The sequence below is a fragment of the Macaca thibetana genome, chromosome 8, assembly GCF_024542745.1.
Source record: "Macaca thibetana thibetana isolate TM-01 chromosome 8, ASM2454274v1, whole genome shotgun sequence".
Lineage (NCBI taxonomy): Eukaryota > Metazoa > Chordata > Mammalia > Primates > Cercopithecidae > Macaca > Macaca thibetana.
This window is the reverse complement of record NC_065585.1, coordinates 123,734,288-123,758,242: the sequence shown is the minus strand read 5'-3', so window position 1 is coordinate 123,758,242 and position 23,955 is coordinate 123,734,288. Positions and strand designations below refer to the sequence as shown.

Below are 23,955 nucleotides of genomic sequence, written 5' to 3'. Positions count from 1 at the left end.
GTTAGATGGAAGATAATAAAGGAAGAAAGGTCAGTAATCAGGAGGGGAGGATGTCGCATCTCTGGCACCATTTAGTCTTTCTTAATCAATTTACAAAACAAGAGCAATGATAAAGAGAGTTAATCTATAATAGGAGAAGCAGAAGTTGCAGTTATATGTTGCATAGCTTAGACCACATGGTCATATTTCCTTCAAGGCTCAACATAATTTTTAGAGTTCCAAAAATGATGATTAAGTTTTAATTACTTTTTTATAAACTCAGTAATAGGGAAACAAACGAACCAATTTAAAAATAGGCAAAATATTTTAAAATATCTGCAGCAATAAAAGGTACACAACTGATGAAGTACCACATGAAAATCTTTGCAACATCAGAAGTCACTAGGGAAATGCAAATAAGTACCACAGTGATATATCACCATATATCTGGTAGAGAGCCTTACAAATTTTTACCATACCATCTGCTAGGAAAGATACAGAGCAATGCTTGGCGGGAATGAAAAGTGGCACAACCACTTGGAAAATAGTTTGGTGGCTTCTTATAATGTTAAACATATGCTCATCATACGACCCAACAATCCCTTTCTTACATGTTTACTCAAATGAAGTGAACACGTATATTCACACAAAAACCTGTATGCAAATGTTGATGCTGGCTTTATTTGTAATCATTAAAAGTTTTAAACAACTAAATTATCATCCAAGTGCTTAATGCATAAACAAACCATAACATTCAATTCTTGAAAATGCAGTATGACTTAGTGTATTAGTCAGGGTTCTCAGAGAAACAACTGATAGGAGACAGATAAGCACATAGACAGATATAGATAGGTAGGTAGATAGGCAGATGAGAGGAGATTTATTATGGGCATTGGCTCACACCATTATGCAGCCCAAATCCCACAATATACCATTTGCAAGCCGTAGAACCAGGGACGCCTTTAGCATAGCTCAGTCCAAGTCCAAAGGCCTGAAAAGTAAAGCAGTTGATGGTATCGCTCTCAGTCCAAGGCAGGAGGCCTAGGAACCTGGAGGCTACTGCCACAAGTTCTGGAGTCCAAAGGCCAGAGAGCCTGGAGTTCCGATGTCTAAAAGCAGGAGAAGATGGGTGTCCCAGATCCAGAAAAAGTGCAAATTCACTTTTTTTCTGCCTTACTGTCCTGTCCAAGCCCTTTGCAAAATTAATTTTAATTTCTTTTTTTATTATACTTTAAGTTCTGTGGTATATGTGCAGAACATGCAGTTTTGTTACATAGGTATACGTATGCGTGCCATGGTGGTTTGCTGCACCCATCAACTCATCATCTACCTTAGGTATTTCTCCTAATGCTATCCCTCCCCTAGGCCCCCAACCCCACAACAGGCCCCAGTGTGTGGTGTTCCCCTCCCTGTGTCCATGTGTTCTCATTGCTCAACTCCTACTTATGAATGACAACATGTGGTATTTGGTTTTCTGTTCTTGTGTTACTTTGCCGAGAATGATATTTTCCAGCTTCATCCATGTCCCTGCAAAGGGTATGAACTCATCTTTTTTTGTGGCTGCATAGTATTCCATGGCATATATGTGCCACATTTTCTTTATCCAGTCTATCATTGATGGGCATGTGGGTTGGTTCCCAGTCTTTGCTATTGTGAATAGTGTTGCAATAAACATATGTGTGCATGTTTTTTTGTTTGTTTGTTTTTTGTTTTTTGATTTTTGAGACAGAGTCTCACTCTGTCACCCAGGCTGGAGTACAGCAGTGTGAACTCAACTCATTGCAACCTCCACTTCCCAGGTTCAAGCAATTCTTCTGTCTCAGCCTCCCAAGTAGCTGGGACGACAGGCACATGCCACCATGCCTGGCGAATTTTTGTATTTTTAGTAGAGACGGGGTTTCACCATGTCAGCCAGGCTGGTCTCAAACTCCTGACCTCAGAATCTGCCTCTCTTGGCCTTCCAAAGTGCTGGGATTACAGGCATGAGCCACCATGCCCGATCTCCTGTGTCTTTATAATAGAATGATTTATAATCCTTTGGGTATATACCCAGTAATGGGATTGCTGGGTCAAATGGTATTTCTGGTTCTAGATCCTTGAGGAATCACCACACTGTCTTTCACAATGGTTGAACAAATTTACATTCCCACCAACAGTGTAAAAGTATTTTATTTCTCCACATCCTCTCCAGCATCTGTTGTTTCCTGACTTTTTAATGATCACCATTCTAACTGGCGTGAGATGGTATCTCACTGTGGTTTTGATTTGCGTTTCTCTGCTAACCAGTAATGATGGGGTCTTTTTTCATATGTTTTTTGGCCACATAAATGTCTTCTTTTGAGAAGTGTCCGTTCATATCCTTCACCCATTTCTTGATGGTTTTTTTCCTTGTAAATTTGTTAAATTTCTTTGCACATTCTGGGTATTAGCCCTTTGTCAGATGGATAGATTGCAAAAATTTTCTCCCATTCTGTAGGTTGCCTGTTCACTCTGATGATGGTTTCTTTTGCTGTACAGAAGCTCTTTAGTTTAATTAGATCCCATTTGTCAATTTTGGCTTTTGTTGCCATTGCTTTTGGTGTTTTAGTCATTTATCCATGCCTATGTCTTGAATGGTATTGCCTAGGTTTTCTTCTAGGGATTTTATGGTTTTAGGTCTAACATTTAAGTCTTTAATCCATCTTGAGTTAATTTTTGTATAAGGTGTAAGGAAGGGATCCAGTTTCAGTTTTCTGCATATGGCCAGCCAATTTTCCCAACACCATTGACTAAATAGAGAATCCTTTCCCCATTGCTTATTTTTGTCAGGCTTGTTAAAGATCAGATGGTTGTAGATGTGTGGTGTTATTTCTGAGGTCTCTGTTCTGTTCCATTGGTCTATATCTATACCAAAAGAGATCTATGTAGTCAATGCAGTCCCTATTAAAATCTCAGTGGCATTCTTTACAGAAGTAGAAAAAGACAAAAACTCATATAGGAACACAAAAGACCCCAAATAACCAAATCAATTTTGAGAAATAACAAAGATAAACATTTTCCACTTTCTCATTTTATAATATATTACAAAGCTATAGTAATCAAAACATTATGATACTGGAATAAAAACAGACACATAAAAATGCAACTGAATAGAGATATATAAATCCACACATTTACCGTCAACTGATTTTCAACAACAGTGCAAAGAACACACAATAGGGAAAGGATAGTCTCTTCAATAAATGGTGTTAAAAAAATTAGATAACCACTTGCAGAAGAATGAAATTAGATCCTTATCTCACAGAATAAACAAAAATCAACTCAGAACGGATTAAAAACTTAACTATAAGATCTGCAACTCTAAAACTACTAGAGGAAAATATAGAGAAAAAGCTTATTGAAATTAGTCTTGGCACAGATTTTTTGGTCAAGATACTAAAAGCACAAGTAGCAAAAGCAAAATAGACAAGTGGGCTTGCATCAAACTAAAAAGTTTTGCACAGCAAAGGAGAAACTGACGGAGTTAAAAGGCAGTCTACAGGATGGGAGGAAATGCTTGCAAACTATATATCTGATAAGGGGTTAATATCCAAAAAATATAAGAAACTCATACAACTCAACAGCAAAATAAAATGAATAAATAAAAAATAACATGATTTCAAAAATGGGCAAAGGACCTGAATAGACATTTCTCAAAATAAGATACACAAATGGCCAACAGGTACATGAAAAAGGTGCTCGACATCACAAATCATCAGAGAAATGCAAATGAAAACCACGACGAGATATTACCTCCCAACTGTTCAAATGATTAACTGAAAGATGAAAAGCATTGGCTGGGTGTGGTGGCTGACGCCTATAATCCTAGCACTTTGGGAGGCTGAGGCAGGCAGATCACTTGAGTCCAAGAATTTGAGACCAGCCTGGGCAACATGGTGAAACCCCATCTCTATTAAGAATTCAAAACCTGAGGTGGGAGGATCACCTGAGCCTGGGGAGGTCAAGGCTGCAGTGAGCTGTGATTGTGACACTGTGTATTCCAGCCTGGGTGAGAGAGTGAGACCTTGTCTCTAAATAAGTAAATAAACATTGGTAAGGATGTGGATACTAAGATGTCAGCTCACCCCAAAGGATAAATAGATCCCATGCTCTTCCACTCTGGAACCTTGAAACTACATCACTGGTTTGCCTGGGTCTCCAGCTTGCAGATGGCAGATCATGGAATTTCTCAGCCTTCATAATTATGTGAGTCAATATCTTACAATAATAAAGCATATATGTGTAAAATGAATCATATATAGGTAGACAGATAGATACATGCATACATACATATCTCCTGTGTTCTCTGGAGAACCCTGTCTAATATACCTGGGGCAAGAGATTCTAGGTGGAGACATACAATGGCATCTAAGGCCCCAAGCAGAAGCTGGTGGGAGAGTTCATACTCTTCAGAGTGACTCTCACTAAAAACAACTCCAAACCAGAAAATAACTAGTGTTGGTGAGGAGGCAGAGAAATTGGAATCCTTGTGTACTGCCAATGGGAATGTAAAGTGGTACAGCTACTATAGAAAACAGTATGAAGGTTCCTCAAAAATTAAACGTAGAGCTAACATATGATCCAGCAATTCCACTTCTGGTTATAAACCCAAAAGAATTGAATGCAGGAACTAGAACAGATACTTGTATATCAATGTTCCCAGGACCATTACTCACAGTAGCCAAAAGGTGAAAACCACCAAAATATTCAGTGATGAGAATATGGATAAATAAAATATGGTCTATATATCCAATGAAGTATTATTCAGTCTTAAAAAGAAATGAAATTCTGATACACACTACAACATGGATGAACCTTGAAGAACAAATTTTTGTTTTTGGCTAAATGAAATAAACCCAAAACAAAAGACAAATAATATGTGATTCTACTTACATGAGGGATCTGGAAGAGTCAAATCACAGAGAAAGAAAGCAGAGGCCAGGTGTGGTGGCTCATGCCTGTAATCCCAGCACTTTGGGAGGCTTAGGTGGGCGGATCGCCTGAGATCAGGGGAGTTGCAGTGAGCTGAGATTGCACCATTGCACTCCAGTCTGGGCAGCAAGAATGAAACTCTGTCCACGCTCCCCCGCCCTAAAACAAAAGAAAGAAACATTCGGGTAATGAAAAAGAAACAGTAAAGGATGAATAGAGGGGAACAAAAGATGTGACACTAAGCAAACAAAAACTAAAGTGACATATGTAAATCCAGCTGTACCAATTATAGCATTAAATGTGAATGGATTAAACAAAGTATGTTTTCTGACCACAGTGAGATTATAAACTGACAGCATATAGAAATTCAAAGGACCCAAAATAGCCAAAAGAATGTTTAAAAAGAGTAAAATTGGAGGACAATTTCCTGATTTGAAACTTACTTTACCACCACAGCAATCAAGACTGTGTGGTAGAGACAAAAGGATAGACATATAATCAGTGAACAGCATTGACAGTCCAGAAATAAATATTCACATTTATAGTCAATTGATTTTTAAGGAGGGTGGGGAAAGAAGAGTCTTTTCAAAAGCAGTGTGGAGTCACTGGATATGGTGCTGAGTCACATGGACAAAAGAATAAACGCGCATCCTTACCTCACAGCGTACATAAAAAATTAATTCAAAATGAATCACAGACCTAAAAGTAAGAGCTAAAACTATAAAACTCTTGGAATAAAACATGAATAAATCTTCATGACCTTGGAGTAGATGATGGTTTCTTAGATATAACACCAAAAGCATATGCAATAAAAGAACAAAATAGACAAATTGTATTTTATCAAAATTAAAATTTTTTTTTTTTTAATACTTTAAGTTCTGGGATACATGTGCAGAACATGCAGGTTTGTTACACGCGTATACACGTGCCATGGTGATTTGCTGCACCCATCAACCTGTCATCTACATTAGGTATTTCTCCTAATGCTCTCCCTTCCCTTGCCCCCTACCCTCCAACAGGCCCCAGTGTGTGATGTTCCCCTCCCTGTGTCTATATATTCTCATCGTTCAACTCCCACTTATGAGTGAGAACAAGCAGTGTTTGGTTTTCTGTTCCTGTGTTAGTTTGCTGAGAATGATTGTTTCCAGCTTCATCCATGTCCCTGCAAAGGACATGAAATCACTCCTTTTATTTATTTATTTTTTTATACTTTAAGTTCTAGGGTACATGTGCACAATGTGCAGGTTTGTTACATATGTATACATGTGCCATGTTGGTGTGCTGCACCCATTAACTTGTCATTTACATTAGATATATCTCCTAATGCTATCCCTCCCCCCACCCCCTCCCCACAATAGGACCCGGTGTGTGATGCTCCCCTTCCTGTGTCCAAGTGATCTCATTGTTCAGTCCCCACCTATAAGTGAGAACATACGGTGTTTGGTTTTCTGTTCTTGTGATAGTTTGCTGAGAATGATGGTTTCCAGCTGCATCCATGTCCTTACAAAGGACACAAACACATCCTTTTTTATGGCTGCATAGTATTCCATGGTGTATATGTGCCACATTTTCTTAATCCAGTCTGTCACTGATGGACATTTGGGTTGATTCCAACTCTTTGCTATTGTGAATAGTGCCACAATAAACATACATGTGCATGTGTCTTCACAGCAGCATGACTTACAATCCTTTGGGTATATACCCAGTAATGGGATGGCTGAGTCAAATGGTATTTCTAGTTCTAGATCCTTGAGGAATCACCACACTGTTTTCCACAATGGTTGAACTAGTTTACAGTCCCACCAACAGTGTAAAAGTGTTCCTATTTCTCCACATCCTTTCCAGCACCTGTTGTTTCCTGATTTTTTAATGATTGCCATTCTAACTGGTGTGAGATGGTATCTCATTGTGGTTTTGATTTGCATTTCTCTGATGGCCAGTGATGATGAGCATTTTTTCATGTGTCTGTTGGCTGTATGAATGTCTTCTTTTGAGAAGTGTCTATTCATATCCTTTGCCCACTTTTTGATGGGGTTGTTTTTTTCTTGTAAATTTGATTGAGTTTTTTGTAGGTTCTGGATATTAGCCCTTTGTCAGATGAGTAGATTGCAAAAAATTTTCTCCCATTCTGTAGGTTGCCTGTTCACTCTGATGGTAGTTTCTTTTGCTGTGCAGAAGCTCTTTAGTTTCATTAGATCCCATTTGTCAATTTTGACTTTGTTTCCATTGCTTTTGGTGTTTTAGACATGAAGTCCTTGCCCATGCCTATGTCCTGAATGGTATTACCTAGGTTTTCTTCTAGGGTTTTTATGGTTTTAGGTCTAACATTTAAGTCTCTAATCCATCTTGAATTAATTTTTGTATAAGGAGTAAGGAAAGGATCCACTTTCAGCTTTCTAAATATGGCTAGCCAGTTTTCCCAGCACCATTTATTAAATAAGGGAATCCTTTCCCCATTTCTTGTGTTTTTCAGGTTTGTCAAAGATCAGATGGTTGTAGATGTGTGGTGTTATTTCTGAGGGCTCTGTTCTGTTCCATTGGTCTATATGTCTGTTTTGGTACCAGTACTATGCTGTTTTGGTTACTGTAGCCTTGTAGTATAGTTTGAAGTCAGGTAGCGTGATGCCTCCAGCTTTGTTCTTTTGGCTTACGATTGTCTTGGCAATGTGGGCTCTTTTTTGGTTCCATAAGAACTTTAAAGCAGTTTTTTCCAATTCTGTGAAGAAAATCATTGAGAGCTTAATGGGGATGGCATTGAATCTATACATTACCTTGGGCAGTATGGCCATTTTCACGATATTGATTCTTCCTATCCATGAGCATGGTATGTTCTTCCATTTGTTTGTGTCCTCTTTTATTTCACTGAGCAGTGGTTCATAGTTCTCCTTGAAGAGGTCCTTTACATCCCTTGTAAGTTGGATTCCTAGGTATTTTATTCTCTTTGAAGCAATTGTGAATGGGAGTTCATTCATGATTTGGCTCTCTGTCTGTTACTGGAGTGTAAGAATGCTTGTGATTTTTGCACATTGATTTTGTATCCTGAGACTTTGCTGAAGTTGCTTATCAGCTTAAGGAGATTTTGGGCTGAGACAATGGGGTTTTCTAAATATACAATCACTTCATCTGCACACAGGGACAATTTGACCTCTTCTTTTCCTAACTGAATACCATTTATCTCTTTCTCTTGCCTGATTGCCCTAGCCAGACCTTCCAACACTATGTTGAATAGGAGTGGTAAGAGAGGGCATCCCTGTCTTGTGCCAGTTTTCAAAGGGAATGCTTCCAGTTTTTGCCCATTCAGTATGATATTGGCTGTGGGTATGTCATAAATAGCTCTTATTATTTTGAAATACGTTCCATCAATACCGAATTTATTGAGAGCTTTTAGCATGAAGGGCTGTTGAATTTTGTCAAAGGCCTTTTCTGTATCTATTGAGAAAACCATGTGGTTTTTGTCTTTGGTTCTGTTTATATTCTGGATTATGTTTATTGATTTGCATATGTTGAACCAGACTTGCATCCCAGGGATGAAGCCCACTTGATCATGGTGGATAAGCTTTTTGATGTGCTGCTGGATTCAGTTTACCAGTATTTTATTGAGGATTTTTGCATCGATGTTCATCAGGGATATTGGTCTAAAATTCTCTTTTTTTGTTGTGTCTCTGCCAGGCTTTGGTATCAGGATGATGTTGGCCTCATAAAATGAGTTAGGGAGGATTCCCTCTTTTTCTATTGATTGGAATAGTTTCAGAAGGAATGGTACCAACTCCTCCTTGTACCTCTGGTAGAATTTGGCTGTGAATCCATCTGGTCCTGGACTTTTTTTGGTTGGTAGGCTATTAATTATTGCCTCAATTTCAGAGCCTGCTATTGGCCTATTCAGGGATTCAACTTCTTCCTGGTTTAGTCTTGGGAGAGTGTAGGTGTCCAGGAAATTATCCATTTCTTCTAGGTTTTCTAGTTTATTTGCGTAAAGGTGTTTATAGTATTCTCTGATGGTAGTTTGTATTTCTGTGGGGTCGGTGGTGATATCCCCTTTATCATATTTTATTGCGTCTATTTGATTCTTCTCTCTTTTCTTCTTTATTAGTCTTGCTAGCAGTCTATCAATTTTGTTGATCTTTTCAAAAAACCAGCTCCTGGTTTTTTGAAAAACCATTGATTTTTTGGAGGGTTTTTTGTGTCTCTATCTCCTTCAGTTCTGCTCTGATCTTAGTTATCTCTTGCCTTCTGCTAGCTTTTGAATGTGTTTGCTCTTGGTTCTCTAGTTCTTTTCATTTTGATGTTAGGCATCAATCTTTCCTGCTTTCTCTTGTGGGCATTGAGTGCTATAAATTTCCCTCTACACACTGCTTTAAATGTGTCCCAGAGATTCTGGTATGTTGTATCTTTGTTCTCATTGGTTTCAAAGAACATCTTTATTTCTGCCTTCATTTCATTATGTACCCAGTAGTCATTCGGGAGCAGGTTGTTCAGTTTCCATGTAGTTGAGCGGTTTTGATTGAGTTTCTTAGTCCTGAGTTCTAGTTTGATTGTACTGTGGTCTGAAAGACAGTTTCTTATAATTTCTGTTCCTTTACATTTGCTGAGGAGTGCTTTACTTCCAACTATGTGGTCAATTTTGGAATAAGTGTGATGTGGTGCTGAGAAGAATGTATATTCTGTTGATTTGGGGTGGAGAGTTCTGTAGATGTCTATTAGGTCCGCTTGGTGCAGAGTTGAGTTCAATTCCTGGATATCCTTGTTAACTTTCTGTCTTGTTGATCTGATTAATGTTGACAGTGGGGTGCTGAAGTCTCCCATTATTATCGTATGGGAGTCTAAGTCTCTTTGTAAGTCTCTAAGGACTTGCTTGATGAATCTGGGTGCTCCTGTATTGGGTGCATATATATTTAGGACAGTTAGCTCTTCCTGATGAGTTGATCCCTTTACCATTATGTAATGGCCTTCTTTGTCTCTTTTGATCTTTGATGGTTTAAAGTCTGTTTTATCAGAGACTAGGATTGCAACCCCTGCTTTTTTTTCCATTTGCTTGGTAGATCTTCCTCCATCCCTTTATTTTGAGTCTATGTGTGTCTCTGCATGTGAGATGGGTCTCCTGAATACAGCAAACTGATGGGTCTTGATTCTTTATCCACTTTGCCAGTCTGTGTCTTTTAATTGGACCATTTAGTCCATTTACATTTATGGTTAATATTGTTATGTGTGAACTTGATCCTGTCATTATGATCTTAGCTGGTTATTTTGCTTGCTAGTTGATGCAGTTTCTTCCTAGCATCGATGGACTTTACATGTTGACATGTTTTTGCAATGGCTGGTACCTGTTGTTCTTTTCCATGTTTAGTGCTTTCTTCAGGATCTCAAAATCATTCTTTTTTATGGCTGTATAGTATTCCATCAATTTTCTCAAGCTGATGTCAGTAAGCTTCAGCACATCACATGTGAAGATTTACAGTGCTTGAGTGAACAGGGCATTCTATCTTAAATATCTGAGATTGCTGATATCCAAGTAACCCTGGGGCCCACTCCAACTTGGCCCAGGAATCAGCCCAGAGCTCCAACTTCTGCGGTCTCCTGCCTTTTCACTGTAGACTGTGCCACCTATTCTCAGTCTTCTCCATCAAGTCCTAATGAGATCTATTTTCTTTGGCACTTTTCTTCACTGAAGCTGCTAGAGCTGAAGTTTGAGATGGAAAAACCTCCCTCATTCACAGAAGAGTGAGTTGATGGGACTGCCTAATTTCTCCTGGCCAGTCAAGCAGACAAACTATGTTCAAGGCCTCTAGAGAAGGCCTTTGTAATGTAGGCTCTAGGTCCTGGCAGATTCCTAACCCTCTTACATTGCTATTAAGTAATAAGTCAACTGGGTTGACCTTCTGAAGCATGAAATGGTCCCAGGAGCATGTCTAGGGTAGAGTGTGTGCAGAAGGCTTGGGATGGCTGTGTAGAGTGTTAGACATGGGTCAATCAAATGCCTGTGTACTGAGAGGTGATTGATGTGTGAAGTCCGAGAGTAGAGCTTTTAGACGTAATTCTGAAGACCAATCTGTGTGCTGATTTTCCTGGACGGTTGTTTGAAAACCAAGGCCAAGCCCAGGCAGATGTTTAGTTCTGAGTGTGATGCTTTTGTTTTCACAACCGTGAAGCCTGCTTGTATGTAATACATTGTGTTATTGTTAGACTACTTAAATATCTCAAACCAAAAATATTAGGAATGGACAACATAAAATAACTTTTTGGATAAAAGAGTACTCTTTGACAGGGATGACAAAATAGATTCATAAAAATTTCATTAAAATGGCAATTAACCTTACATTAAAATATCAGTTGAAGTAAGAGTAAAAAGTCACCTGTGAAATTGTACCAGTTGCTATAACGCATTTAAGTCACATAATAAAAATTAAAATGGTACCATATAATTAACAATGTTTATGACAAAGTAAGCTCAGATCTGAATCTTCTTTTTTGGTTTTGATTTCTTGTATTCTATTATAATAGGATCACACTGCTGTGTTCATTTATACATAAACTGCTTTAAAACACGAAGATTTCAATTTATCGTTTTTAATTCTGGCTCTTTTATTTAATTATTTTGTGAAGAAAACTAAAAAATGAGTTCTAAGATCAACTAAATAGCTGGCAGTATATACTGATTTTCACCTTTCAAACTTTTACTTCTTCTTTTATTCAATCACTTACTCACGTAAATGTTTGAGTACATAGTCTGCTATCCAGCTCTATTCTCATTGGTAAGGATACCAGGACTATAAATGAGATTTCATCCCCAACTTTGGGAAAGTCACAATTTCATGTAACACACAGACAGTGAATAATATGATATTATAAGTACAACAATCAAGATATGAACACCGCTTTGTAACACAAGGAGATGGTGACTAACTCTCAGAGGGAAACCTAGAAAATTCCATGGAGAAAGAGGTGTTTTGAAGTCTAGCAGTTCCTCAAAGACTCAAACATACAGTTACCTTGTGACTTAGCAAATCTACTCCTGTATACTCCAGAGAACTGCAAACATATTGTCCACATAAAACCTTGTACACAACTGCTCATAGCAGCATTAATCAAATACCCCAAAGCAGAAACAACCCAAACATCTGTCAACTGATAAATGGATAAATAAAATGTGGGATATACAGTGGAATATTATTTGGCAATATAAAGGAATGAAGTACTGATACATGCTTCAACATGGATGAACCTTAAAAATAATACGCTAACTAGAAGCTGGTTATAAGAACCACATACTATATGAATGTGTATGTGAAATGTCTAGAATAGGTAAATCTATAGAGACAGAAACTAGTCTACAGTTGGATGCAGGGGATGGGGGATTAACTGCTAATGGGTGCAGAGCTTCTTTGGAGGTGATTAAATGGCCTAAAATTTGTGACAGTTGCATAATCCTGTGAATAAACTAAAAACCATTTAATTCTATACTAAGTAGATGAATTGTATATTTAAACTATATCTCAACAGACCTGACTTATATTAAAGTAGTTCATATATGTGAAGCTTTTAGAACAATGCCTGGCACATAGTAAGTGCTATATGAAGGTTAGTTATAATGATGATGATGATGATGATGATGATGATGATGATGATGATATAAAATATAAACTAAAGAAGAGACCACATTACACCTGCAAGATTGTTAAATAGTTCAGCACCACATAGTCATAGCCAGAATGTCTACAATCACTCATTCTACACTGTAGGTAGAATGTAAATTTGTGCAGTTTCATTGGCAAACAGGTGACTTTACTTATTAGAATAATAAACACTTAGGCTTTTTGACTCAATAATTTTAAAGAATTTATATTTATTGTAGCATGGTTTATATTACAAAAATATCTAAGTAACTATCAATAGGTGTCTGATTAAATAAATGAAGATAAAACCAAATAAGAAAATCTTATGTGGCCCAAAGAAGAAAGAAAAAAAGAACTCTTCCTCAGTGAGCTAATCTCTAAGACATGTTGTTAGGTGAAAAATATAAATTGCAGGCCAGGTGCGGTGGCTGACGCCTGTTATCCCAGCACTTTGGGGGGCCGAGGCGGGTGGATCATGAGGTAAGGAGATAGAGACAATCCTGGCTAACAGGGTGAAACCCCGTCTCTATCCCTAAGAATACAAAAAACTAGCCGGGCGTGGTGGCGGGGGCCTGTAGTCCCAGCTACTTGGGAGGCAGAGCTTGCAGTGAGCCGAGATCATGCCACTGCAGTTCAGCCTGGGCGACAGTACGAGACTCCGTCTTAAAAACAACAACAACAACAACAACAACAACTATATATATATCTATATGTGTGTGTATATATATGTGTGTGTGTATATATATATAAATTGCAGAAGACTGCTCATGGTATGCTGACATTACTGTTTACTGTAAAAAATAAGTTGTGTGTGTGTGGATAAATACATACACATGCACACATTTACAAACACATTTATGCTTGTGTGTTCATAGACTTTTCTGGAAGGGTAAACTTTATAAGAAAGGAAACTAGCAGCATGTGGAGAATGACTAGGGGACTGGAAGTCTTAGATCAGAGAAAGATTTTTGTTTCGTTGTACATAATTTTGCACTACTTGAAATTTCGATTATAGTGTTTTTGTTTTTGGTTAACAACAGATTACTTTTTCAACTAAAGAGTTAATTGGAAGAAGAGGCTGAATGAGGTGGCTCACACCTGTAATCCCAGCACTTTGGGAAGATGAGGCAGCAGGATCACTTGAACCCAGGAGTTTGAGACTGCCTAGGCAACATAGGGAGACCTCCATCTATACAAAAATAAAAAAAAATTTAATGAGCCAGGTGTGGTGGTACACGCTGGTAGTCCCAGCTACTCAGGAGACTGGGGTAGGAGGATTGCCTGAGCCTCGGAGGATTGTCTTGGCTCAGGAGGTAGAGGCTGCAGTGAGCCATGGTTGCACCACTGCACTCCAGCATGGGTGACAGAGCAAGACTTTGTCTCAAATAAATAAATAAATAAGAAGAGAATGATATGCCAGCAAAATTTCCAATCAAATGAAGTTGTCCTCTATTTTTCTAACCCAGATTTGGGCTATGTAAACTTAATTATGTGTCTGTGTATGTATATGTGTGTTTGTGGTTTTGTAATTGTAGTTTCATAATTAATAAATCTAGTGAAAGTTTAAAATAAAAGGAACCCTGCTTTCTCCCCCATTTGACACTGGATCATCTTTTAGTCAATGTTGTTAATTCACCCAACAACTATTGGCTAAGAACCTCCTAACTTCCCAGCACCAGTACCTGTTGCGGGAAATACCCCAGACATGGAAAGAGCAATACCTCCCTTCAGGCTACTTATGGTTGAACAAAAGAAACAAGAAAGCTCAGATCTGGCCCAGTGCTTCACGCTAGTAATACCAGCACTTTGGGAGGCTGAGGCAGGTAGATCACTTGAGCCCAGGAGTTCGAGACCAGCCTGGGCACGGCAAGACCCCCATCTCCACTAAAAATACAAAAATTAGCCGGGCATGATGGTGCACACCTGTGGTCCCAGCTTCTTGGGAGGCTGAGTTGGGAGAACTGCTGGAGCCTGGGAGTCTCAGGCTGCAGTGAACCCTGGTTGTGCTACTGCACTTCAGCCTGGGTGACAGAGCGAGACTCTGTCTCAAAAAAAGAAAAAGAAAGAAAAAGGAAAAAAAGAAAGCTCAAATAAAAGAGTTTAGAGTATATTCATTCATTAAGTCAATTCTTTTTCAAGCCTGTTACAAGGGCTTTTTTGGGACATTACAATATCACCAGGAAGTCAGCAGGGGGCATCTCAAACTCATCTTCTGCTAAATGGGGCTAAGCTCATTTTCAGAGCAGGCCTTTGACATGGGTCTGAAGTTATCTCTGAATGTGAAACCATCAGCAAAAAACATTCATGATGTTCCGTATTCCAATCATTAACTGGGTCTCAAAGTTTTCTTTCATCTACACGGGCTTACATTTTTAATTTTGTTTGGTTTTGTTTTGTAAAAGGGGGAAACTACTTATAAATGAACATGAATTAGAAATCCAATGGGTTATTTGTGGGACATTCTTTAGTGTGTGTGAGCTGTCTTCTAGGAAAGATTTGCATCCTGCTCCCCCTTGGTTCCCCAGTTCCTCTGGGACATCATCTGGATAGTGTGCTCTGTTCTTTTTCTTTTATTTTTTATTTTTTTTGAGGCAGGGTCTCACTCTGTAGTACAGGCTGGAGTCCAGTGGTGCGACCTCAGCTCACTGCAACCTCCACCTCCCGGGTTGAAGCAATTCTGGGGCCTCAGACTCCTGAGTAGCTGGGATTACAGGCACCTGCCACCACGCCTGGCTAATTTTTGTATTTGTAGTAGAGACGGGGTTTCACCATGTTGGCGAAGAGAAGTCCCTTCCTGGATGCATTACTGCAATGCACTGGCTTTTAAAAGAATTCTCTCTTTTTAAAAATTATTTTGAAATGTATCTTCTTAATTTTATTCAGACAAATCTTTTAATGCTGATTATATTATTTTTTCCCCTATCCTACCACATCTCCAGATCCAAGAGCTGCCAGCCTCAACTTCATCCTTCCCTTCAGCAACACATTATCATTTCTGTTCAGAGCCAGTTTGTGCTACAATTTAAGGGACACATGTGAGTAGGTAGTGGTGGCAAAGCCTTTTATGACAATTTTTAGTAAACATCTTTGTTTTTTCTTATTTAAAAAGTCAACAGATTTTAGAATATTTTTTAATATTTATGACTTTGCGTTTATACATTTTATTTGTATCAGTATGTTTTCTTACATTAATTATAATTTTTATAAGGACAAGATCCAACTCAGTACTGATGATCTTTAGAGCCTGCTTACACATTTCATTGTATTTTACTTTAGTAAGAAAGCCACAAAATAAAAATCTACATTAAAATATGCGTGTACAAAAAACTCTGATTCCCAGGCTACTCCTGTTTGCAACTGCTGCAACATTAAAATATAGCACATGAAATACATTTTTTCCTTCTCTCCTGGGATCGCCAAAGAAAAAACATCTTATGATTTGTGGTTGCTGTTATTTAATCTTCCCTGAGTTTCATCTTCCCTCATCTGTAGAAGGGTAATATTATTGAGTTTGGAGTACTTTTGTAATGATTAAACGCAGGAGAAGATGAAAAGTGCCCAGTGCAATTAGCAGGCCTTCAATCAAAATAAGCTAGCTAGCTAGCTAGCTGGCTGGCTGGCGAAATAATGCTTCCCTACATCCAGAACTTCAAGTTGTTTCATTAAGTATGCACATTAGACTTTTTACTTAGGTCATTTTAAATGTGTCCCAGGGGCAAGTGTCCTGCTACAGGGATACCGTTAGCTTCTTCTCACCTAAAACTTAGTTTGTTATAAAGGAAATGCCAATTATGGAAAAAGTCAAGCCTTTAGCTACTGAAGGCCGAGTAACCTCGCGGAAGTTTGGATGAGTCGCCTCACTAACGCACATGCAATCCTGACCTGGAGATCATGTGAGTTTCTGCGTTAGAAGGCAGGCACCTGATCGCTCCCAGCGCAGCCAATCAGGAGAGAGTGTTGCCGCCACACCCACCTGCTCGGCGCTTGCCCTGGGAGAGGAGCCAACCTGGCTTGCTTTTCTTTTTTTTTTTTTAACCAGGCTAAGCTGCTATAAATTAAGTCTTCCTGGAAATCTCTTCAACTCTACTGGACGTGCTAATGGCATAGTTCACTTCAAACTGAATTCATATTTAAATATAATATATCCTCCAACTCTTGAGGGCTTTAATTTTGTTATCTGGTTAGCCCGGGAAATCATTTTAAAAATACGTTATAAGTATAAGACTTTACCTTAGCAATTACATAAAATCTCCTTGCAGTTTTCTGAAAGGCACAGAAGTGCAGTTTAGTTTGGTTGTCTTATCAAAAGACATTTATGCATGAAAATAGGCTGCAGGAGTATTCTATATAAGATAGCAGGCATTTCTGCACGTCTGTTTATATGCCATTCACACCATGAACACATCCAATGCAATTGTACTCATCTTCTGTCATTTTTTAAAATTAGAGTTTACTACATGATTTTTGGAGGACGGCCACATCATAGTTATTCATCCCTTGCATGGTCTGTTCTGCCACTTCTAAAGTTTTGCGAAGTTTAATTTTTGGCAGGTTTCAAGATTCTCTATATACTTTGTAGGATAGAGTGAATGTGCACAGTACATTGTGTAATAATTGCAATACAAGACAGCGTGTTGTGTTGTGGCATGGAATGCGTCAACTTAAAGATAGAACTCTGTTGTGCAGAATACAGACTTTTGAAATATTTGGGTATTATCAACTTTTATTTCATTTTTCGAGAAAAACTTAAAGAGCGAGCCCAGTTTTTAAAAAAGCTTTTCATTGTTCTAACCTACAATTGTACATTGTGTTTGTGCGTGTGTGTGATGGAGGGTGGGATGAGTAAAAGTGGACATTAAAAATATTCAGACTATAAATGTAGTAGATTGGAGGTTCTGATTTGATGAGTCAATTTCTCAGCCATAAACTGAGAGGGGGTTGGGGATACACTTCATTGTCCTTCCTGGCTAATATAAATCCCTTATATTTAAAAAGATATTTAAAAGTATTCCAAGCATTTTGGCAGAAACGCACAGTATCCAATTTTTTTTTCTTATTTTATGTGCATGCCTCTTACCCATTTAAAAATAGCTGTATTGACCTATAATTTACACACTATATAATTCTCCCATTTAAAGTGCACAATTCTATTGCTTTTAGTATATTTACAGAGCTGTGCATCAGCACCATAACGTAATCTAGAACATTGTCATCAACTCCCCCAAAATCTCTCTATTCTTCCCCTCCCCTATTGATTACCCAGCCCCAGGCAACCACTGATCTACTTTTGGTCTCTATAGATTTGTCTCTTTGTGGACACTTTAAATGGAATCATACAATATGTGTCATTCGTGACTATCTTCTTTCACTTATAACTCAATACGGCTTTAGATTATTTGACCTCGATGTTCTGCCTCTGAACACAAAATATTATCCTTGCATTCCTTGATGAGTTTGAGGATTGAGAATAATTTGCATGAGGCAAAAATTAGAAACTAGTTAGAGCAAGTAGGCTTTTCTCCATCACATAAGCTGATCCATCTTGCCAATGTTAAAACACCAGATTGTACGAGCACAAGCTGGGACGCAATGTGTGTCCCTGTATCCCTACATTGACTTTGCGGGGGTGGGGGTGGGTGCGGGGTGAGGGAGGGAGGACTGCAAGTGACGAACAGGATTCATCAAAAGAGAGGTGTATTAAAGTGCCGGCCAAATGTAATTTAACAGCTAAACTGTCCCTCCTTGGAAAACAGGTGATTGTTGAGTATTGAACGTGAATCGATATAAACCTGTGTTTGGTGCTTAGACAGGGGGCCCCGGGGAGAGTGGAAACCCTTAGGCTAAGCGAACAGGAGCCTAACAAAGCAAATTTTTCCGTCTGCCCTTTCCTCCTCTTCTCGTTGGCAGGGTTGATCCTCGTTACTGGTTTGCTCAAACGTTCAGAAGTGAATTTAGGGCCCTCCCCCCAACTTATGATTTTATAGCCAATAGGTGATGAGGTTTATTTGCATATTTCCAGTCACATAAGCAGCCGTGGCGTGAAAACAGTGTCAGACTCGATTCCCTCTCTTCCTCCTCCTCAAGGGAAAGCTGTCCACTTCTAGCTGCCCTGCCCTCCCCTTTAAAGGGCGACTTGCTCAGCGCCGGACCGCGGCTCCAGCCCTCTCCCGCCCCCGGCTCAGCCGGCTCATCAGTCCGTCCGCGCCTTGCAGCTCCTCCAGAGGGACGCGCCCCGAGATGGAGAGCAAAGCCCTGCTCCTGCTGGCCCTGGCCGTGTGGCTCCAGAGTCTGACCGCCTCCCGCGGAGGGGTGGCCGCCGCCGACCGTAAGTTTTGCTCGCAGACTCCCCTCCAACTGCAAACCCGGCGGGTGGCCACTTGCCATCCGAACTGAGGATGCGAAAAAGTAAGTTGGAAGGGGCTGTGATGCGCCCGGGGACTCTCCCAGCCTGGGCACTAGCCCGAAAGGGTCCCTGCAGTGGGATCCAGGAGGGGCCGGGAGGGAATCTCCTCCCGATGGTGAAGCGGCGGCGCCCGGTTCCCGCTTTTTCTCTCTCCCGGGTTCCCGCGCTGTCCCTTCCACTCTGGCTGGGACCGCGTTCCCAGGCGCGCGGGCTCCGCCGGAGAGGTTCGGGGGTGTGGGGGGCGGGACAGCGGAGGCGGGGAGTAAGGGCCCGGCTGGCGGTGACCTGTAGTCACCTCCCTGCTGGAGGGGCCCTGGAATGAAAGGCGCACGGGCCAAGGTGACCTCGGCTTGGCTGGGACTGCGGCTCAGCCCCCGCCTGGGGACGCGCGGGCCGACAGGGGCCCCTTCTGGGGAAACCGAGGCGCGGGAGGCGTTCCGGGAATCTCAGCCGCACCGGGCACGCTCGCCCTCGCTCCGCTGTGGGAGTGGCAGTGGGTGTGAGGGTGTAGAAGGAACGCGTGGCGCGGAGTCCTGGGGACGCGGAGTCCCGGGGACGCGGCGTCCCGCCCGCTATAGCGCGCCCGGGACTCTCTCCAGCTTCCAGGCTCACATGCCGTCTTTACTTAGTGCCCTGAGAACCCAGTGAGGGGCTGACCCTCCCGAAAACGTGGCGCAGCCATCAGCAATCTGTGGCCGCCGACTCGGGGGTTGCCAGGTCTGCACTTGGCCACCCTTCCTGTCCTGGGGGCTGAGGCCAGCTCCGGGCGCCCGGCCCCGCCGCGCGGCTGCGAGCACGTGGGGTTGCCGGGCGCTGCGGGCACAACCTTGGTCATTGCAGCCAGGGAACCGCCCGCTCGCTAGGGTCCAGGCGTTCGGGTCCAGATGAGAATGTCTCGACCTGTCCGCAATGGAGGCAGTCTGCTTAATTCAAAACTCGATTCAGTTAACATGCAACAGCAATATAGAGAGCAGCTGAAGCCATTCATAACACGGGCCAACATTTCCTCTTTTCTTCCTTGCTGGAATTGCAATTAGGGCGGTGTCGCTTGGATGTGCTCTCAGGCGGCACGTCCACGGCGGTTCAAGTTATGATGGAGTCTGTCTATGGCTTGGATTGCCACTGAACGTTTGTTTTATTTTGGCATTAATTTGTGAAACATTTTTGTTAGGTTAAAAAAAAAAAAGTTGGCAGGGAGCAGTGGCTCACCCATGTAGTCCCAGCACTTTGGGAGGCCGAGGCCGGAAGATAGCTTGAGCCCAGAAGTTCGAGACCAGCCTGGGCAACATAGGGGAACACCGTCTCTATTAAAAAAAAAAAATACAAAAATTAGCCGGGCATGGTGGCCTGTGCCTGTGGTCCCAGCTAGTCAGCAGGCTGAGGAGAGATCACTTGAGCCAGGGGGTTCCAGGAGGCTGCAGTGGGCTGTGATTGTCCCACTGTACTTCATCCTGGGTGACAGTCTCTCTCTCTCACACACACACAAACGCTAAGTATAGATTCCATCAAAGCAAAATTGGATTTAAAAAAAAAGTATCTTTTCTATTGGATCAGTTTGAAAACACTGGAGACTCGATGAGAACGTCTTCAACATCTTAGGTGGGGTATGTTTCCCTTTGTACTGCTTAACTGGATGAAGCCAATGTTCTCTGAGGCCTGTGTAACTCTTGACTCTTTAAGTGGACACTTATGTGATTAATTAGTTTATTGAGTTGTAGCCAACACATGCTTTTCTAGGCTGTAAATATATTAAGGAAGGATTATTTCAAAGTAGACTTGAAACGACTGCCTCTCATCCCCTCCACTTTCACTCTATTCACCCAATATATAATGCCTCTCTCATCACAGAAACTTTCTCCCTCTTTCTCCCCCAGATGCATTCATCTAGGAAGGTAAGAATTTCAGGGAGAGAAAGATGTTAGTGTGGTAGAAAGAGAGGCAGCACCTCCTCTGGGCTCTTGAGTTTACTTATTCATTCTGGATTCTTTCTAAGAATATGAGAACAAGAGGCACTGCCCTCAGGCACTTTGTCCTGGGAGCCACCACCATTTCTGCATGGTCCCAGTTAGGAAATGTGAAGAGCTAGGAGAGGGAGAGTATGGTCAGTGCTTAGCAGCTGAAGTTCTGCTTGCCTGGCCATCATGAATTTCCAGGCTATCTTCCGAGTTGAACATGATGGCAAAGGAGAGCAAAACAGCAGATGTCACTGGAGGAGAGCTCAGTGAGGGGATGATTAATAGCTGTATTAAAAGGTGGGAGTCAGGTAGGGGGGAAGAGCTGTGATGGAAAATTTTCTTTCTTTCAGCAGCTTATTTTTAACTCAGCTCTCTATTCTTGCTTTATTATGGAGGAAAAACCAGGCCATACAGTTTACTGCCTTATGCCAGATGGTTCAAGAAAGTGCCTTGCAACTTACAACATTTTGCAGCTAGTTTCTTCTGTGGCCACCACAAAGACCGCACTGACTTAAATATGAAGATGTTCCAGCCATCAAAGTGATGGCTGGTGATGATTTTCGATCACAAAGTGTAAGGAAAGTATTCAAGACACGAGTATCATACACATAAGGTAAATTCCAACTTTTATGGCAATAAAAACAACAAAAACACTTATCAGTGTAAAGCTTGGGATCATTTATCCATTAAATGAGTTTGTCACCACAGTGAACTAAATACCATTTATCAACAGAGACTTTCTAACCTGGGAGTAAAATCTTTGTCACAGTGCTTTTGTCACATTCTGTCTTTGGAAAAGTTGAAGGCTCCATTAGCTCCTGAAGGACTAATAGGATAGGGTTCCAATTTAGAGGCTAAGAGTTTGAAATTTACTCTGAACAATGTATGTTCATTAGACTGCATGACTGCACTTTGCCGTCTTGTGGCCATTTTAAGATTGTCTGTGTGCACTGACACCCTTTGAGTGCTCAACAATAGGTATCTACTATGAAGGAAGGAATGGATTACCTTGGGTGATATATATATATATATATATATATATATATATATATATATATATATATATATATGAAAGTTCTGCTGGAAGTGAGCCTGTCAAACTTGTGCCAGTTCATTCCTTTTGCTCTTCCTAGTCTGTGCTCTCAGAATGATCAGATGCTATCTAAGCAGTGTGGTGATTTTGACTGTTTGATTGAATGAAAGAAAATGTCTCCCACCATTATTTGACAGTAGAATAGAACAAAGATGACCCAATTGGGGTGGCCACACTTTGTCTAATCCAGCCACCTTGCTCACAGCACTCAACCCACTTTGTTGTGTGTGCTCATCTGTGTTTTCATACATGTTGAAGTCTCTTTCTATGCAGTCAGGTAGGGGTAATACCATTCTGGCTTGGATTAATTTGAGTGTAGTACAAAGTTTAGAGAAGCTTTTAAGCAGCATGAAAAGTCAGATGCTTTTGGAGGGATAGTGGTAAATGTAGGTAAATGGATTTGCATTTAGAGCCTCAACAGCCCTTCATTCAAGATACAGCTATCATGACATCAATAATGTACCTTTGAAAAAAAATTGGCTGCAGAATTAATTATGGTGAAGAATAGTATAGGAGTTAGCACTTACATTTTAACTAAAAAGAATAGCATCCCCATGTTTATGCAGCCTTCCCCCCAATAAAACAATTGTTGGCAAAGTAATCATGGACTTTCATTGTGTTAGTTTCAGACAACTAGATGTTTCCATTTGCCATCCTCAGCAACAAGAAGAAAGTAATCTCAGATTAATCATGTAAACATTTTGTATTTCACTTAAAAAAAATCTTGACTTAAATATGCCCATGTGATGACACTCAACCAAATTATTTCATTAACCAGTCCACAAGATCCCTTTAAATAATGATGGCTTATTATACTTGATGGTCTAATTCAGTGGGGAAATTTTAACACACATCTCTGAACCTATTTTTTAACCCCTCTTTTCAGTAGTGTGGAAGGTTACCCCTAATACTGGAGAAAATTCAGGGTAAAATTCAGGTGATACCTATAGGATTTATTTTTACTATTCCATTAATAAAACAATTTTTATAAAAATAAAAAGTAGGCTGGCACAGTGGCTCATGCCTGTAATCCCAGCACTTTGGGAGGCTGAGGTGGGTGGATCATGAGGTCAGGAGTTCAAGACCAGCATGGACAGGATGGTGAAACCCCATCTCTACTAAAAATACCAAAAATAGCCAGACGTGGTGGTAAGCGCCTTTAATCCCAGCTACTTGGGAGGCTGAGGCAGAGAATGGCTTGAATCCAGGAGGCAAAGTTTGCAGTGAGCCAAGGTCACGCCACTGCACTCCAGCCTGGGTGACAGAGCAAGACTCCGTCTCAAAAAATAGTAATAAAATAAAATGAAATAAAGCTGCTTGTTAGATAAGTCAAGAGCATTGTTTAAATTGGAATATCTCAGCAGACCAATCAATTCAGTCTGATCATGATATTGATGTTTTTCTTCACCAAATCGACCACATCAGTAATTCAGTTTGTTCTTCAACAAACACTGCCTGAGTCGATCACTATGACTATCAGTCTCAGAGAGCAAATGAATTACTAAGGAAGTCCTGTAGGAATGAGAGAAAAGGGGAGAGAGAGAGAAAGGGGTGGGGAGATAAAGGGAGAATAGAAATTCCAAAGAGAATTGCATTCTCACTGAGTTCTTGTACCTCATGTCATTGCATAAATGTTCATGTCACTCATGTGATGACTTTGATCTGCCTTTAAAGCATCATCTGTTGCTTTCCTGGGATGCTCAATGCTTCCCTCTTTCTAGCAACAAGAATTCCCGCTCTTCCCCTCTATACATTTATCTTTCTCTACGTGCTTTAACTTCTCAGCCTAATTTTGTCTCTGTGAGTTATTATCTATGTTAGAATAAATTCTTCGTCTTTGTTTACACACTCAGATTTGTAGCTACTTATTTAGGAGTTTAGGAATAAAGATTCCATAGTCAGGAAAGGCATACCTTGTAACTTCCGTGTTACCCAAAACTCTCCCCTAAGTGCTTAATATGGACA

The 23,955-nt window shown here is 40.5% G+C and overlaps 2 protein-coding genes across 2 annotated transcripts in view; both read left to right on the top strand.

Moving 5' to 3' along the window:
- ATP6V1B2 (ATPase H+ transporting V1 subunit B2) overlaps positions 1-23,955 on the top strand; it is a 531,364-nt gene that overhangs the window by 235,738 nt on the left and 271,671 nt on the right. The gene's annotated exons all lie outside the window — the stretch shown is intronic.
- The window catches only part of LPL (lipoprotein lipase), a 28,971-nt gene continuing 23,132 nt past the window's right edge, over positions 18,117-23,955 (top strand). Inside the window, exon 1 of the mRNA XM_050801867.1 lies at positions 18,117-18,864. Coding sequence (XP_050657824.1) covers positions 18,777-18,864 — 88 coding nt within the window. The 5' untranslated portion in view covers positions 18,117-18,776. The remainder of the gene's footprint in view (positions 18,865-23,955) is intronic.